The following is a 16,630-nucleotide window of genomic DNA, read 5'->3' as shown; positions in this document are numbered from 1 at the left end:
ATCACATGACAAGGAAGACCGTTATTCTGGCACCGAGCAACACGCTCCCCAGTGTTTAGACAAAAGGCGAGATGCCCCTGGAACATCTCGGCGAGGAATAACTCAGCCTGGGATCCACCCATGAGACGGAGGCGGAGCCAGGAACACTGTTATGTTAGAGTCTGTTATATAAAATTATCCCTTTCGGAGACGTGCAGGGACCCAGCGGAGCCATTTTCAGAAATATAAAAAAATTGCCGTCGGCTTCACTTTGCCCCGGAGAGGAGAGGAGTCTGGATTCTGCTGAGCCCTCGAGTTCCTGTCCTCAAACTAAAAGAGCGATCACCTCTTTTTCTTTTTCTCTGAGTCATTTCCTCGGTATGTTGACGAGGTAAATTATGCAAAGGTACGGCGTGAATATTTAATGCTGTAACCTGAGGGGGAGAGTCGAGTCCGAGGGGGGGGGGGGGTTGTCCTTCTCTGCAGGCTTCCACTGACTCATCTGGAGGTGCAACAAAAATCCCCAAAATCGCAGCACCATATTGTCTTAATCTCAATTGCTGATCAGGAAATAGTGACACCGAGAGGAAACAGTGAATCACCAGGGTTTCTCTCGGAGATGTTTACAGCTTTCACCGGGATCACGGCAGAAATATGGAAAACAATGAGCAGCGAGATCCAGAGATAAAGCCCCTAAAAATAACCTCCCTGGCAGCGCTGTGGTGATGCCTCCAGACACAGGAGACGGGGGGGGGGGGGGGGCATTGTGTGTTCTCTGAGCGTGGGTGGCAGAGCGGACGCCGGCTGATGCGTCTGGGGTTTATTTCGGTGACATCTTCGGCGTAAATCAGCCATTGTCGGCGGTGGATGTTTTTTCCCCTCGCTGCACTTCCCAGAAAAACTGTCAGGGAAGTTTGGAGTTTGTTCATCGTGATAGGAGAGATAGAAAAGTATCCTGGTTCTTTGTTAGAGTCAAAGATAAAACGCTGAAATCCCCTCGAATGCTCCTGGAACACAAAGTCGTACAGTTTGTCGTCCAGAGAGTTTAACTCACACAGACACCAGAGAGAGAAAGCTTTCAGATCTGTTGGATCCTCAGACAGCGTGACCCAAAAAATATTTCAGAGGTTTTAATCTGCTGGAGCTCTGCAGAATTTCGTTCGGCAATTCACGATCCAAGAATTGTTTTTCTTAGATCTTTGTCGGCAGATCGCTGTGCAATTAGCTGAGCAGAGTTGTGCAAGTAAGGACAAAACTTTCATGACCCTGTGACCTTTCCTCAACTGACATCCATAAGCAAATTTAGCATTTTCAGACCTCAAACAAAGGAAAATGGCTGCAAGGAAATTCGTTTTTATTTGTTCAATCTCTTTTTTTAAATATCGCTGGCGCCAGTAACGACAGATTTATTTTCTTGTTATTATCAAGTTCTATGTACCTAAAAAGCAGCACAGCATGCAGTTTATTAATAAACGCTCAGCTTTCAATTTAGTAGGTACCCCTAAAGTCCGGTTAAGTGATGATTCGGGGTTGTTGCAACACAACAAATTAGAGCTAGTTAGTTAATTATTAAACTAATGACTGACTAGAATAATTATCATTTGCTAGTTTACAATAATAATAATGCTCTTTGCTTTCATTTATTACCTAGATTTTTCTTGCAGAGCCCGAAGAGGCGGAATCTCAATGACTTGGCTGACAATAAAAACTGCTAATCAGATTGAGAGGTTTTTTTCCTCCCGCTGAACAGCAGGAGCCATCACAAGCCGTCACTCCACGACTCTCCCGCTCGCTCGTTCCCATTTTCTCTGATATACATTATTATTATTATTATTAGCAGCAGCAGGCTCCTGTTATCCCCCCGTGGGGCTCTCATTGTCCCTCCCTCTCTCCCCCACAGATGGTACTTTGCGTCACTGGGTTTGCTTTCCTCAACCACACTGAGCCACGGCAGCGATACAAGGGAAACCCTCAGTGCTCTGGCATTCCTCTGAGCCGCCTCTCGCACCACATCACATGGGCCGGAGCAGAGAATTGTTGACTTTACGCTGTCGTTCTCTTCAAGCATGGCTGGGCTTGACCTAATAGGCACAGGTCTTTTATACTCTGACTTTTATATAACAGTCTTTTCAGTCCCGCCATGTTTTAGCTTTAGGTAGTTTGGAGTCCATCCTGCTTTTGAAGCTGAATGAAGAGTTTCATTCCAAATCACTGGGTTTTCATATTGGAATGAAAACCACGGCCTCAAGTCGTCATTCCTCCTCTTGTTTGTAAGTCTAAAGAGAAGAATTAACATTCTTGCAATTCATTTCAAAGCTCCGGTGTTTATTTACAGAACGTCTCCTATCAGATGCTGGATCTTTCATTAAGGTGACCTTGTGAGATTTTAACCCCTTGTCAGGCTGAACGATTCTGAAAAAAACTGCTAAAAACACTGAATCTGTGAAATGAATCGACTAAAATAAGGTCATATATTATTATATAATATTGGACAATGTTGTCAAATAATAAAATGATAATCTAATGAGCATAAATGAGGATTAATGAGAAACAAAGCCTCTGGAAACTCACTAGCATACTATGTCAAACTGCATCACTCAAAACGAAGGACTCACTATGAAGAAGCATCCAAACAGCCCACAGCTCCTGCACTGGACACAGGAACAGCATTACAAAACGTGAACAACAAAAGTGTGTGTTTGTGACGTTTTGCAGGAATCTTCTGTGTGTTGGTTTCACAGAGTCGCTGTTGTGTGTCCTGGAGTTCAGTCGCAGAGCGGCGAGCGGGTCATACAGCGTTTGTTAGTTGTCGTAGTTCGGAGTTGTTTGTCTGAAAAAGGCCCGAGGGCGGCGGCCTTCATGACATGTTATCATGTGAGGCTTCATCGCCGTCACATGTAACGTGAAGCCCAGCAGCGAGGAGCCAGTGGTCACACAGTCTGCACAGCAAACACACAACTCTTTTGTGTATTTGGTCATTTAGCATCGGAGGCTCTTACCTTCTAGTGACCGAACTTAAAACAGACTTTTCTGGATAAAGAAGATTCGGTCGTATAAACATTAAATTCCCAAAAATATATTACAGCCAATATATTGCTATTCGAAAAAATCCACATCGCTCAGGCTCTGGTGTCAGATGTGTAAGAGGATTTAAAAGACGTGCTTAGTAAATAAAAGTTTCCATTATTGTCAGATAGTAGATAGATTCCAGTTCATTAATCTCCTGACCAATATTTGATATGCCAAGTATCCCCCCCCCCTCGTGTCCCTGCTTGATTATATTTTTGACTCTACTTTGAATCTCCAACAACCAGAACTGAGGCAAATGTGATGAATAATTAAACGCTGGGTTTTTATCAAACTTGGCTTTACATAACAAAACTGAGCGCCGGCTATTTCAGGCTCCACTGCTGCAGCTGAGGAGCACAGCTGTGTCGGAATCAATTAATAAGTTATCGCATTTTATTCATCATTTGTCCCCGGTGTCACCAAAACCCAATGAATCATACACTTTCTTTTTGTGCCATGGCACCACAGCACATGACATCTTGTTCCAGTTAAACTGCACTGTAAAAAAAAACAAGTATAAGTGGTAATTTCCCAGTTTGTCAGTATGAAGTTTGACATTTTCAGTCGGCAGCTGTTGCAGTAGTGTTTCTTCACGGCATTTGTCATAGTCGACACACTTTGATAGTGACCATACTGCTATGACTGCTGCAGTTAATATTAAAACTGTCTTGATGGTGACTTTCATTTTCTGTGAAATTAGACATGGCATTGGATTTTAAAAGCTGTCAAAGGGCTGCGTATGCGAGTCAGTTGCTCCAGACATCTTCTGGAACCTTTTCCTTCAAGCCTCCTCGTGAAATGTCCGAGCGAGTCCACTTAGAGAGTGCAGAGGGAAAATGTCGGCAAACTGCACAGCGACAAGTGGGCGTGATGATGACGTTTCTAACAAGCGGCGAACGCAAAAACTGGAAGAATACAAATATCGGTGGATTAGAAAGAAGAGTCACAAACGCAGGAGACACAGATGAAGATGTCAACTTGGAAAGAGAGAACGAAAGTGGAGAGCTTTGGGTGATAATGGCCGACACGTTGTAGATGTGCCGTAAACAAAAACATGTGATTTCTGAAACTGAATGAATACGTCACGTCCTGCTGCTCTTACATTTTCCTGTTGTCGCTAGCGTCTGACCCGACAATCTCCTGCAGCGTTCTTCAAACTCTGGAAAACAGCTGGACACTCCGTTATCTGTTCATTGGGTAAAACAGAAACTCATGCAGAAAGTGACAAAATAGAAACATCTGTCAGCACAAAGCAGGACAGTTCAGTAGCAGCACAAACAAGATCTCACACACAGTTTCCACAAAAAATGGAAACTCCAGCCTTCACGGAGACATGATTTGCTGCCGGCCTGTGACTTTAGACAAACTGGCCTTTGAGCAGCGATTTTCTGTGTAAATGTGATGATGAGGAACGTTTCCCGGTCGAATTCATCAAAAAGAGATAAATCCAAGTGCACAATGAATTCCCAGAGTGATGATACATGAACTAAAAGAGCATCTCAAAGAGGGCTGGCATATGGGGGAGGTGTGACTTCAAATCTGGACCCCCGAATGAAATACTAATAATAAAATCTCCGATGCCTTTTCTAATTTGTTCCCCCAGCAGGAGGTGGGTCTGTTGCGTTGCTTGTTTGTCGGCTTGTTTGCCGTCTGTGGCTGAAATCTGATAATCGGTCTGTGGGCCACAGCTGTTGGCCTACCTTCCTGCCGCAGCTGCACTGCGTATATCATCAAGGGCTATTAGCCGGCAGCGGATTAGCCCCCCGACCAGACTCTGCTCTGGCATCCTGATCCCCCCCCGCCCCCCTGCTCCTCCCCAGATTTAGGTGAGGAAGAGTGGGTCAGTGTTCACATCTGTCTGCTCGCCTTCCTCACACGGACGGATGGTGTTAGAGTCTCCCTCAGTAGACAGCCATTTTAATCTGTAGTGGGACACAGGGAGCAGAGAGTGAGGCCAGGATGCGTCTCTCAGAAGTCTGGGCTGTCACTTTGAGACATGTCTTCAAATGACACTTTCTGTTCATTCATTTAATTCCAGAGTCAAGTCACATATTTTATTAACTATTACATCTGTCATGCCGCAGGTAGATACAGAAACGCATGATAACAATCAAACCATGCAAAGTAGTTGCCAGTTTCAGTTAATTGGTTAATTGACTAATCATTGCATCTAGGATCGTTTCTCAGTGACCACCATCCACTCATACTGGGGATTTAAATACCATTACATCAGCAGCCCTTAAAAGATGACCTGTAAGATGGATCTCAAAGCTTCATTAGACACGTTCTGAATATAGAAAATAGAGCTGTGACACATTAAGTGTTGAATATCTGCCACAGATGCTCTCAGTCCTCCATTGTTTGCGTGTTGTCGGTTTTTCTTTTTTTGATTATACCAGTGGTAACGTTGTTGTCCTCCAGGATGGCCGTGCAGAAACCAGGACACAGTGTTGTCCTGTGACGGCTGCCTGTCTTGTCGTGTCCTCGGGGGTAAACATTGCATCTCTGTGTGTGTGTGTGTGTGTGAGCCCTGGACTGTCTGTCTTCATTTGCGTGTGTGCGTGTAGCGCGGCCGAACAACTGATGCAGCCTTTCAATGCGGATTTTCAAGCACCGATTGGCCTTCGACACAAGCTGTTTATGTGTTTTCCTAATGCTAGTCTACAGACAGTGAAAAGTGCTGCATCACTTCCTCTTGTGCGTCGTGACTCTCTCAAAGCGACTGTCCCCCTGAAAACGAGGGGAAATCCAAGTGGAAATTTGCCGAACCACAGCCCCTCAAGTGGTTCAAGCTCGTGTGGTTTGTCACCGTGAAGTCCCCTGAATGTCCAGTTGCTCAAATGTCTGAACATCCGAGTGGCCTGAGGGAGTGGGTCCACCTGTGGTTCTGGAGGAGCTGCTCTCTCGCCCAGCGGAGTCCTGTAAAGTGTGAAACCTGAGACTGGTCTGCAGAGAAACTTCAAGGAATGCCATAAAGCGCTCTGCGGAGTCCGGGCTCTGTGACTTTGCAACAAGGACTCCTGATGACTGAGCGGCGTTTGGGAACATTACTCAGAGGCTAGAAAATTACTGGTACTTCTCATTGTGCATGTTTATCAAAAGAGCACATTCCTTGGCGGCGTGCCCTAACCATTTACGGGCGGCTGATTGGTAGGAAGCCGAGCTGGCAGGCTTATCCAGTTGATCAATGATAAGCGAAAACTCGGTGATAAAAGCTTGAAGTAGTTTATTTTAGCTTTTCTTTGATCGGCCTACAGGACGCTGGCCTGTTAGAAAATACACCTTCTGTGTCTGGTGTTGTATTCCTCTTCTTAATGTGTCATAAATGATCAACACTTTAATGCTGATGTAATAGATCGGATGTTCTCATTGTTTTGATCTGTAAGAGCTTCAGGAATAAAGTGTTTATTGTCTATGATCAATCAATGAGAAATGCATTGACAATAAATCTAAAAAAGATCCCAAGAGTTTTAGAGATAAAAAACAACTACTTTCTTTATTGATAAGTCAGTTTTAATTATTTTCTTGACTAATCAAATATCTGTGTGATCCACTAAGTCTCCAAAAACCTTCACAATCCCTTTTAAACCAAAGTAGAAAGAGTCGTATTTCTTATTTGGACCAAACAGCTGCCACGAATCCAAAGGTCTATAACATATTTGTACTTAAGCTTCTTAGAATCAGTGGATTTTTGGCATTTTAGCTTAAAAAAGATGTCACTACAGTCATTTTGTAAACCAAAAAAATTATTTATTTGAGAAAATAATCGTAAAGTATTATGTCTTGGCTGTATTTTCCAGCAATTTGGCGTTTTATGGACTAAACGATTAATCAAAACCATTATAAATTTAACAGATGGTGGTAGTTAATCACAGGCCTGAATAGAAAGTGGTTTTGGATGTTGTGATGTTCAGATTTGTCTCGTTATTCTGCTGCAGGAAAAAGCTTTTATTTTGTTATTCATCATCTGCCTGTTCCTCTCACTCTTCTCCTGGTGATGGCTGCTGATAATCTGAATAATGGTAAACATGATACAGATCGAGGTATGGCTCCCTGTGTGATGTGAGTCTGCTGCAGCAGTGCGTGGGCGTAATTGTGAGAACACGCACACAGCTCGAAGTGGTGGGCTGAGTGAGAGCGAGCAGCACAGAGGGAAGTGGATGTGTGAATGTAACACTGCTGCGTGCACGGCTTGACTCTTTGCTCGGCTCACGCAGGCGCCTCCTGCATCAAGTCTCCGGAGATGTGCAGCTCGGAGAGTCGGCTTTTTATCCATCACGTGACCTCGCCGAACTCACCACAGAGAAGCTCTCGGCTGAGCAGCTCCTCTCTCTCTCTCTCAGGGAGGCCAGAGCTTGAAGCTAATCGCAGCGGTAGATAATGGAGTAATGCTCGACTTGTATCGACGTCTCTTCGGTGGCCAATACATTAGGGTCAAGGTTTTTATAACCGATAAATGCATTCAAGCTAATTAGAGCAGCTATCTACTGGTGATTTTCCACGTTTCAGCCAAAGACTCTAAATAAAGATGGACGACATTTCTACACTTCCTCCCACTGTACAAAGATGGAGCCAAAATATTCTGGATACGGAGCCAGATTCTGTGGAGAAGTGATCCTGGAGAGGAGACGGCAGTATCAGGGTTGGGGCCATTACACACGCTCGACCAATCACGAGTCACTTCCTTGACATTTCACCCTGTTTTCATCACTTCAAATAACCAATTAAACCCAAATGATCTGACACATGAACACTTGAACGTATACAAGCGTGATAACAACGACCTACAATGACAGAAACTATCTCTAAATAACATGGAGGGGGCGTGAGGTGTTAAAAAAAAAAATCTCTCCTTCACTTTTTGAGAGCTGTCATTTCCTCCGTGTTTAACTCTATGTTTAGCACATGAACAACCTACAGTCATAGAGACTCAGTTAGCACAGTTGTCTAGTTGGAAATCATTCTGTTCATTTGGCAACGTAGCATCCATCAAGTTATCGGGGTAGACACAATAATAGTTGGAGGAAATTGATGAAAATGCAAGAGTCAGTTTGTGTAAATTCTCTTTGTTGACCTTTTACCGTCTGTAGCTGTGCTGCAAAGCTGGATTCTCCCTTGTGACTCCATCCTGCCTAATGGATTAGTTAAAAATGCGAGTAAGTGGATGAATTATGGACTCAAGTGAGTTTTGAATTGGCAGGACATTCAGTATTAATGCTATTGATCATGAAATATTGAGTTTATTGTGAGCGTGATGATGCAGAAGCTTGGTTCCTGCAGAATCCCATTCGGAAACACAATGATTTCATGTTCATGTTTGGACCTTTAACTTCTATCTCTGACAAAGATGTCATCTCACCTAATCCCTGTTATTTCAGTTGCCAGCATGTCAGATACACTGCACTGGTCATGTGGTCGCCCTGATGCACCTCTTAACCAAAACCAAAACCACAGGCAATTGATCACACTCTTCAGTACCTTGTGTGTGTGTGTGTGCGTTTGTGAGTGTGTAAGAGAGGCAAACTGGCAATGTGACCTCAGCTGCTTTTGGAAACGTTACATCCTCTCATTTTTCCCATTCCGCAGGCCCAGAGAAAGGGATGTGCATTTGTTTCCTGCCAATGAAAACGACTCCCCACCCTTCCTGCTTGACTCATGCCACATAGTCTCAACAGGAAAAAAAACAATCTAAATGACACACGGACTTATCTTTGCTGTTCTTCATTTGGACAGAACAAGCCAGAGTTGCCTTTTTTTGTGTGTATTTTTGTAGCAGCCATTGTTTGATTGAAGCCACAATAGGACTTCATCGGTTTACCAAAAAGCAGAAATAAAACCTGGAAAGTGAAAGCTGCTCAGTCACTTTTGTTCTAAAGATTCCACTGCAGAGAATTTATAGCTCAAGTCCGTGGATAAAAGTGCCACTTCCTGTTGTCTTCTTCCAGGAAATAATTAGCATTTAAGCTCCTCTAAGAGCTAGTGTCTCTGCTGGGTGCCCAGTAGATTTTGCCACAGTGGCACAACTGAGTCCCAGAGAGCTGCTGACAAACTGGTTAGTCAGAGCAGCTTCCTGCGATCTCCGCACTGAAGAATGTTGAGCCGACGCGCAAGACGGCCAGATCACGTCTCCTTGGTAACTGCAGAAATCGTCCGCCGGTGTGATGCCAAATGCCGAGCTGCGGAGGAAGAGTTCAGGGAGGAAGTGAGGACTTAACAGGCCATGAAAGTGACAGAGCAGGAATCTTGAGTGGATCAGCGAATCAAGAGAAACACTTCCCCGGCAGCCGGAGAGCGTTGTTTTTACTGCTCGGCTGTCAGCGGCGATCTGCTGGTGTCATTAGACGAAGAGCTGCCGACCCCGGACAGGACACTGTCAGGCCCGGCCGCTTCCTGCTTCCTGTCAAAGGACGGCTGCAGGGGAAACAGCAGGGCTGCCGGGGGAGGATAAGGCCTCGGGCAGGAAGTGTGGAGTTGAGACAGTGTCCAGTCAGTCATGCCCAGTCGCTTCAGACAGCAGTTCCCCCCCCGCTTTCTGTGTTTGTTTGGCGACCAGCAATCAGCCTTATTAACCCCATTGGTCACATGAGGTCACATGTTGCTTGGGGGATTTTCTTGTGTTTTCTTTGTATCTTTAATTGTCTTGTTTCTTGATTGATACTAGTATTAATACTCAAAACCCAAGAGATGAAATCCCCCTGGTTTATAATTTAAGACATTTTAAGTTTGTCATTTCAGTCTTTGGTGCAGACTAGCAACACAATCTCTTCATACTGAGTTGTCATGCATGGTCACTCATCTTCATCCCCGTTAATTGGCCATTGACCTCCTTTGCTCCATCTCTGACAGACTTGGGCCTAAAAGCATTCTGACACTGACATGTTGACTTTCACAGCACAAATGGCTCTTCAAGACCGATCTTTCTCAGGGGAGCAGCACATGATGACGGAACATACTTTATTCCTCGCTTCATTTTCTCAGCAGCGCTAAAATAAATCCTCCACATGCATCACTTTCCTGTTTGGGTGGAGAGACAAATGGCCGCAGATGTTTTGGCATTGTCACGCCTGCTAATCCCCCTGGGTAGAGTGGGATCTCGCAATTGGCTGCCGCGAGATAAAAAACAATCCTTTGACTATATTCAATAGTTGTCAGCCTTTTGGAAAGCAGAGTTCAGATGCATTCTTGCCTGTTGCCAAGGGTTTGCAAAGACTGAGTGCCAAGACAACGCTATTTCATTGATTTCTTTGCCCCTTGAAAAGCTGAGAGAAAACAGCTTCAGCAAACCATCATTCCCAGTTACATGGTACCGGACAACGAGAATAAATGTATCATTTATCTGCTGTATGAATTTGTTGGGATTTTGAATGAATGCGCTCGGCCTTGACATCTTATAGCAGCTACCTAATCAGATGTAACGATATGTAGATGTATGGACAGTGTAACAAAAGGAAAGTGAATCTTTTTAAAGCCCATTCACATAGCGGCCGAATATTTAATTAAGAGCACAGACAGAGTGGATTACGGGTGACCCTTGGGTGGCGGTGCCAGCTGCTCTCAGCATGAGCCCCACAAAGGTCAATCTGCCTGCTCAGCCCGTGTGTTGTGCTCCTCATCCTAATCAGCGCTTGGTACTACAACCTCTGAATAATCACAGATCTGCTTTGGAAGGGGTTTCACTGCAGACGGACTCGGACGGAGTGACAAAGGCACTTTCTGGCGAGTTGCAAAGAGGAAAGCCGAGACAAAACAGGACTTGTTAGAACATGTGCTGGCTGTTACGGGGATTTAATCTGTGACTTTTGTGGTATAACACTGTTTGTAATCACATATAAGAAATTGATTTATTCTCCCTCAGCTTTTAAAAGACATTCATTAGTGTGCTGTTGATCTTCCTGATTAATTACTTAGTTTTTTAAGTCATGAAAAATCTCCATCACCGTTTCCCAGAGCCCATGAATAGGTCCTCAGCATCTTGTGTTGATCAAAACCCAAAGATATTCAGTTTACAGTTATGGAATAAATTAAAAACACAAACAGAGAGAAGCAGCAAATCATCTCATCAAAGCAGCTGGACCCTGGCTGAGCTATTTGATCTTTCATCAAATTATCAAATTATTGCCAATAGACTTTCTGTTTTAATCTATTGTTCCAACTCTGGGAAAGATCAGATTATAAGCCAAAGAGAAATCCATCATATTATAAATACTGAGAGATGGAAAATAATACAAAGACAATAGTAAAACATAAATCTTTTTTATATAGACATGTTGTTTGGGGTTGACTGAAAGTGAAGCCAAATCATCTGGATAGGCCCCGGGTGGCTGGCTGCAGTATAGATCATAAGCTCCGCCTCTTCCATGTTAGTGGACCAAAAAGTCCCAAAACGTATATGTCAAATACACAAGATGGCATATTTTGGCCTCATTTCTGGATAGTGGGAGGAAGTGGAGACGCTTTGTTCATCTTTTCAAATGGAAGGGTGTTCCCCTACAAATAACCTTTTAGATCTGAGTGCAGTTTTTAGTCCTTCGAGAATGTTTTCATTCTGTTTGAAGATTTTCAATATAGCAATTATCTAAATGATATACAGAGGTAATAATGGTGCCATTAAAGTTTCATTCTGTGCCTGTGCAGGTAAACAGACACGGGGCTAAGCAGTATGAGTAGAGGTCTGCTCCGTGTGCGGGGGGGGATCAAAAGGCTCTGGCCTGGCAGAACGGCCCCGCGGCTACAAGATTCTGCTGCCATAATTGGGGGAGAGCCATGTAAAACTGTCCAGGGGAAGGAAAGGACAGCTTAATTATGTTGTGAAATTTAATTAGCCCGCTGTTGTGTGTGTGTGTGTGTGTGTGTGTGTGTGTGTGTGTGTGTGTGTGTGTGTGTGTGTGTGCCTCTCTGCTCTTAACCGGCTGACCTTGATGTAATAGTGTTTTTGCCGGTGTTTATCATCTCTTATGAGCAAACATGGCAGAGTTATGGTTGGATTCCCTGTGGTTAGAACGGGCTGGATATGAAATGTTTGTTCCCTCAGGACGAATTGATTGTGACGAGCACCGATACCGGCTCAGATTTGAAACCATTGGGCCGAGGCAGGTATTGTGTGGTTGTGTTGGTTGTGTACACTCTTCATGCTTCTTGAGCGCCTCAGCGTCTCCTGCAGTAAATGAAATCATGTTGGACAGATGGCGCTCAGCTTGACAGGTGATTTTCATGTTGCTGATGTGCAGCGAGCAGAGAAATGTCTCCGGGATTGTTCAGTTATTTGTATAGTTGCTCAGCAGTTAATCTGCTCACAGCGGTTCATACACATGGGAAACAAATCACAATACAGAACAGAGGAGAATTTGACATAACTCTAAAAACTATTACTATTATCGACTAAAGTCTCTTAGAAGCTTTAAACTAGGGCTCAGAAAAGGTTTATATCTGCTGTAGATTCTTCTGTTATTACAAATAAAACAACCAAAAATACAATTGGAAGACAATAAATTTGCTAAAGCGAAATTGATAAACTCATATTGTGTTAAACAGAAACGTCTGGATAATAATAATAAGAAAAGACTTCTGGGATAAAAATGGGATATAGTCAATAAAAAGTATTATAATAATGAGAAAGGTTTACAATAAAAAACGGGCTATAAAGTAAACTGCATGTAGTAAGTAAATATTAAACATTTCACTCAATTTAAGATATTAACTGTCAACTAGAGTGTTGTTCGCGGTTGACGTCATTCACTTAAAATAAAAAATAAAACATACTTTAGTGTGTGTTAACATACCCGGGTGGCCCGCTCACGTAAAGTGAAACACTGAATAGTTTATTTTTATTTGTATTGGTCATTATTCAAACTCCCTGGTGCTTAGGTTCCTAAACTGTGAGCATTAATCTCTGAAAGGAAAGCGGGACAGATAATTAATTCTAACACTCGCTCAGCGGTTTATCTCTCCTGCATTTATGTGTTTCATTGTATGAGAATAAATAACCTGAGCGCGATAAAATTGGAAACGCTGCCTATTTGCTTTGCCTAATGGGGAACACGGAGGGTTTTCTCTTGCAGTCAGCAGTGTTGAAATAATGATTCATGCCATATTCAGGTCAAGCGCTGTATTGTGAGCACTCTGTCTAGTTTCAAGGAACGGGAATGCTTTGAATCACTGAGCAAATATCAGCTGCGACGCCCTTAATTCGTGACATTTGCTTCTTCATTAAAACAAGGGCTTTGAATTTCGAAACCTTTTTTTGCTGTCTTTTCATGTGGTTGTTTCCAGTATGTTCTTCTTTAAAGAGAAACCCACTTAAAAACCACTGTCTCCTCCTCTCTCCTCAGGCGTTGGACCAGGATCGAACCTCCCTGCAGAAGGTGAAGAAATCAGTGAAGGCCATCTACAATTCAGGACAAGGTGAGACACACTGTTTCTAGATCAACACTCAATGTTGGTTACACGTTCACGACCACCTCCAAATAAAACCCCCAGTGGAAAACGCAGGATTGCTTTATTTATTTTTTATGTCTGGAACATTGGCTTTTTTTGGACAGATGGTGTTTTGTGTGCGTGCGTGTCCACATTGTCCCAGAAACCAACACCTGAGTTTGTTTTGCCCGTTGCTGTGACATGGATCCTCAGTAATTTTCCACTGAATTCTTCAGAGAGCAGCCTCCTCCCAGTAAATTGACAGTTTCAGATGTTTGTTCACACACACACACACACACACACACAAAAACGTTTGTTTGTTCTCCCCAGAAAGAGTTTAGTCTGGTTGTGACCTCTAGAGAAACGCCTGGATCAGTTCTGCATTTACCGTCTGACACGTTACCTTCTTGTTAAAGTAGTTATGTTGGTGTGAGACAAATACTGTATGATTTTTAAAAGAAAATATAAATATATTCATTCAGTCAAAGATTTAACTCCTCGTAGATTCGCCAAGTATAGATAAAGACTTCAGCGCCCAAACTTTCTCAAGAATCAACTTCTTTGTCAGAAACACAACAGGAGAGCGATGGGTTCGTCTGTTTACTTTGCAGCCAAACAAACTCCCTTTGTTTTAAAAAAAGGAAGTCGACCTATAATTTGCCCTTTTCCATCACGTCTCCTGTAATCAGAGTTCACGCTGCACACGGCAGAAGGAGTTAGCTTGCTGAGGAGTCGGAGGTGTGCAGCAGATCGTCGTCTGCAACTCCTCATTCGTCAGCTCGCTGAGGCGCCGTTTGGTTCCATTAAGGCTTCAAAAAATAAAAAATGATCCTCAGGAGAAAATGCAAGAAAATAACATGTCTGGTTTTCAGAATTTTGTACGATCTTTTAACTCCGGTGACAAGAACTTAATTCTAGTGGTTATTTTGCGATAGCTTCACAGTAAAAGAAGTGTGTGGTTAATTTTAGAAAAATTACAGGTTGTCAAGGATATATATAACATATTTTGTTGGCCCATTAAATATCGACCCACATAAAAGAATATATGAACAATACAAGGGTTATTTGTCCTCAATGGAAACTACAGCCCTGTTTGGACTCTATTTGAGTTTCCAGTTTAACAAAGGTCCAAAATGGCTGCTGCGGGAATCAGCTCCACGGCGCTCGTCTCACCTGACCTCCCTCCCAGGACTCGTGTCTGGATTTGGCATCAGTCTAAACTTGTCCGTCCCTCCAGCTTCTCTCCATTTCTGGAGTTAAGGACGAGGACGGATGGATGCTGCTGTTTGACTGACGATGAAAATCGAGGGTTGAGGTCTCATGTGTCTGTTATTGATTCGCTGGTGTCGCTGCACTGATGAGGGAAACTTTCCGCTCAAGGATTCTGCCACATCTGTGTCAACATGACCATCCTGGGGAATCAGATTTAAAAAACGGCTTTATTCCACGTGTTTGTCTCTTGCATTTCAATACAAAAAGTGATGTTACAGTTATTTTTTTTTACTTTTTCATTTAATCTTACCACATTTTTTGTGCAGCGAACTCTAGTTAGGATTATAAATACATTTCATATTACTCTTGTGCTTATCACATGTTCTGGCAGGTATATTTATCACTGCTTGACCTCTTTTTCCCTCAGACCACGTTCAAAATGAAGAGAACTACACCCAGGCTCTGGACAAATTCGGAAGCAACTTCATCAGCCGGGACAACCCTGACCTGGGGACGGCCTTTGTCAAGTTCTCCTCCCTGACCAAGGAGCTGTCCGCCCTGCTGAAGAACCTGGTGAGTCCAGCATGTCAACACCGGGGCTATAATTAAAAGGAACGTCTTAGAGAGCCTGTCCGACTGAACGCTCACTGCCATCGTGGCTGCTCTTCTTTCACGTGGACAGAAAGAGGATCATTCTCCAGAGAGAGTTTATTCTCCCTGTCTACGCTCGGATAAGTGGTTTAGGCTTTTGGCTTTACGGTTTGGGATTAGCTTTACCTTAGGTTAAAGGTTAAGCTTTAAGGTAAGGGGTGATAGTTGTATCTGTTTGTCTGCAGGTGATCAAGAGGTTTTCTTATGTCTGTACACCTTTTAAAAGCCATCTCCACAGCCAGACTGTATAGCTGACAGTCAATAAATCTACCTCGGAGTCTCGTATTTCTTTTTTCCGGTCAAGGCTCTTATCTGCCCGCTGTGGATTTCCCCTGTTCCCCCCCCCCCCCGTCTCTGTTGAATATTGTGTCCTGTGTGAATCCTCTGTGATGGATTGTTCTTGGAGGAAGAGACAGTCTCCATTCTCACCGTCTCTTCCTGTGCGGCCGACAGCGAGATTAGACTCCATGAGGGAACAACTGTGTGTCTGTGTCTATATCTGGGTGTGACAATTTGGAAACCTCCTCATATCAGCCACATGTCGGTGCTACCTACATATTTTGCAGGACAGTGAAATTATCTCTGTTCTTTACTCTCGATCTCTTCTTTTGCCTTTCTTTTGCCTCCTGTCATTTCCGTTTTGAGTATTTTATCGAGTGATTGTGCAGACTTCGATAAATTAGCCCTCAGGGCTGCTGGTATGCTCGTGTTCTACAAATTAGTATTGATGAATAATGCTTGTCCTCGATGTCCTACATGTGTTTTCTGCCTTAAATGTAAGGATTTCTGTCAGTGGTGATGTTGGTTCCAGCTTCTCTGCACCTTCCCCTGTTATGTTCCTTCGGAGAAACATATCGAATGAGAAAGCCAAGGAGATGGTAACAGCTTCCAGGATGGGCTGTTAGAGTAGTCCGGCACTTGTCCAGTTGAAGATTGATTCTGACGTTGGCCATATGCAAGACAGGCACTTAAGAAGCACATTAGCGCCCATTAAGTGTTGTTTACTTCCTTGACGGCCGCTGTGTGTCTGTGCAGACATCGGGGACTTAAATGCTTAGTAGTGTTGTAAATGACCTTGCTGATCCTGATGGTTAGAGCTGCTGAGCAGAGCTGTGGCAAACCGAGCTGCTGGCAGCGTCCAGCTTCTGCTAATTCCTCAAAAGGCCCAACTTGCACTTGTGCTGTTTTTGCTATGAAGTTTTCTTCAATCAGCAGGAATGTGATGATACACTGCTCTATAGGTTAAAGGATAACGCTGGTGTTAATAGAGACTTTGCTCATTGTCAAGAAAATAATTTAAAAAAGC

General features: G+C 43.5%; 1 protein-coding gene across 1 annotated transcript in view; it reads left to right on the top strand.

Moving 5' to 3' along the window:
* Nucleotides 1-16,630, top strand: part of asap1b (ArfGAP with SH3 domain, ankyrin repeat and PH domain 1b) — a 47,494-nt gene that overhangs the window by 2,740 nt on the left and 28,124 nt on the right. Inside the window, exons 2-3 of the mRNA XM_061093568.1 lie at nt 13,377-13,449; nt 15,101-15,246. Of these exons, the coding sequence (XP_060949551.1) occupies nt 13,377-13,449; nt 15,101-15,246 (219 nt within the window). The remainder of the gene's footprint in view (nt 1-13,376; nt 13,450-15,100; nt 15,247-16,630) is intronic.

Source organism: Limanda limanda, chromosome 20 (genome assembly GCF_963576545.1).
Source record: "Limanda limanda chromosome 20, fLimLim1.1, whole genome shotgun sequence".
In the NCBI taxonomy this organism is placed as follows: domain Eukaryota; kingdom Metazoa; phylum Chordata; class Actinopteri; order Pleuronectiformes; family Pleuronectidae; genus Limanda; species Limanda limanda.
This window is presented reverse-complemented; position numbering and strand designations above follow the sequence as displayed.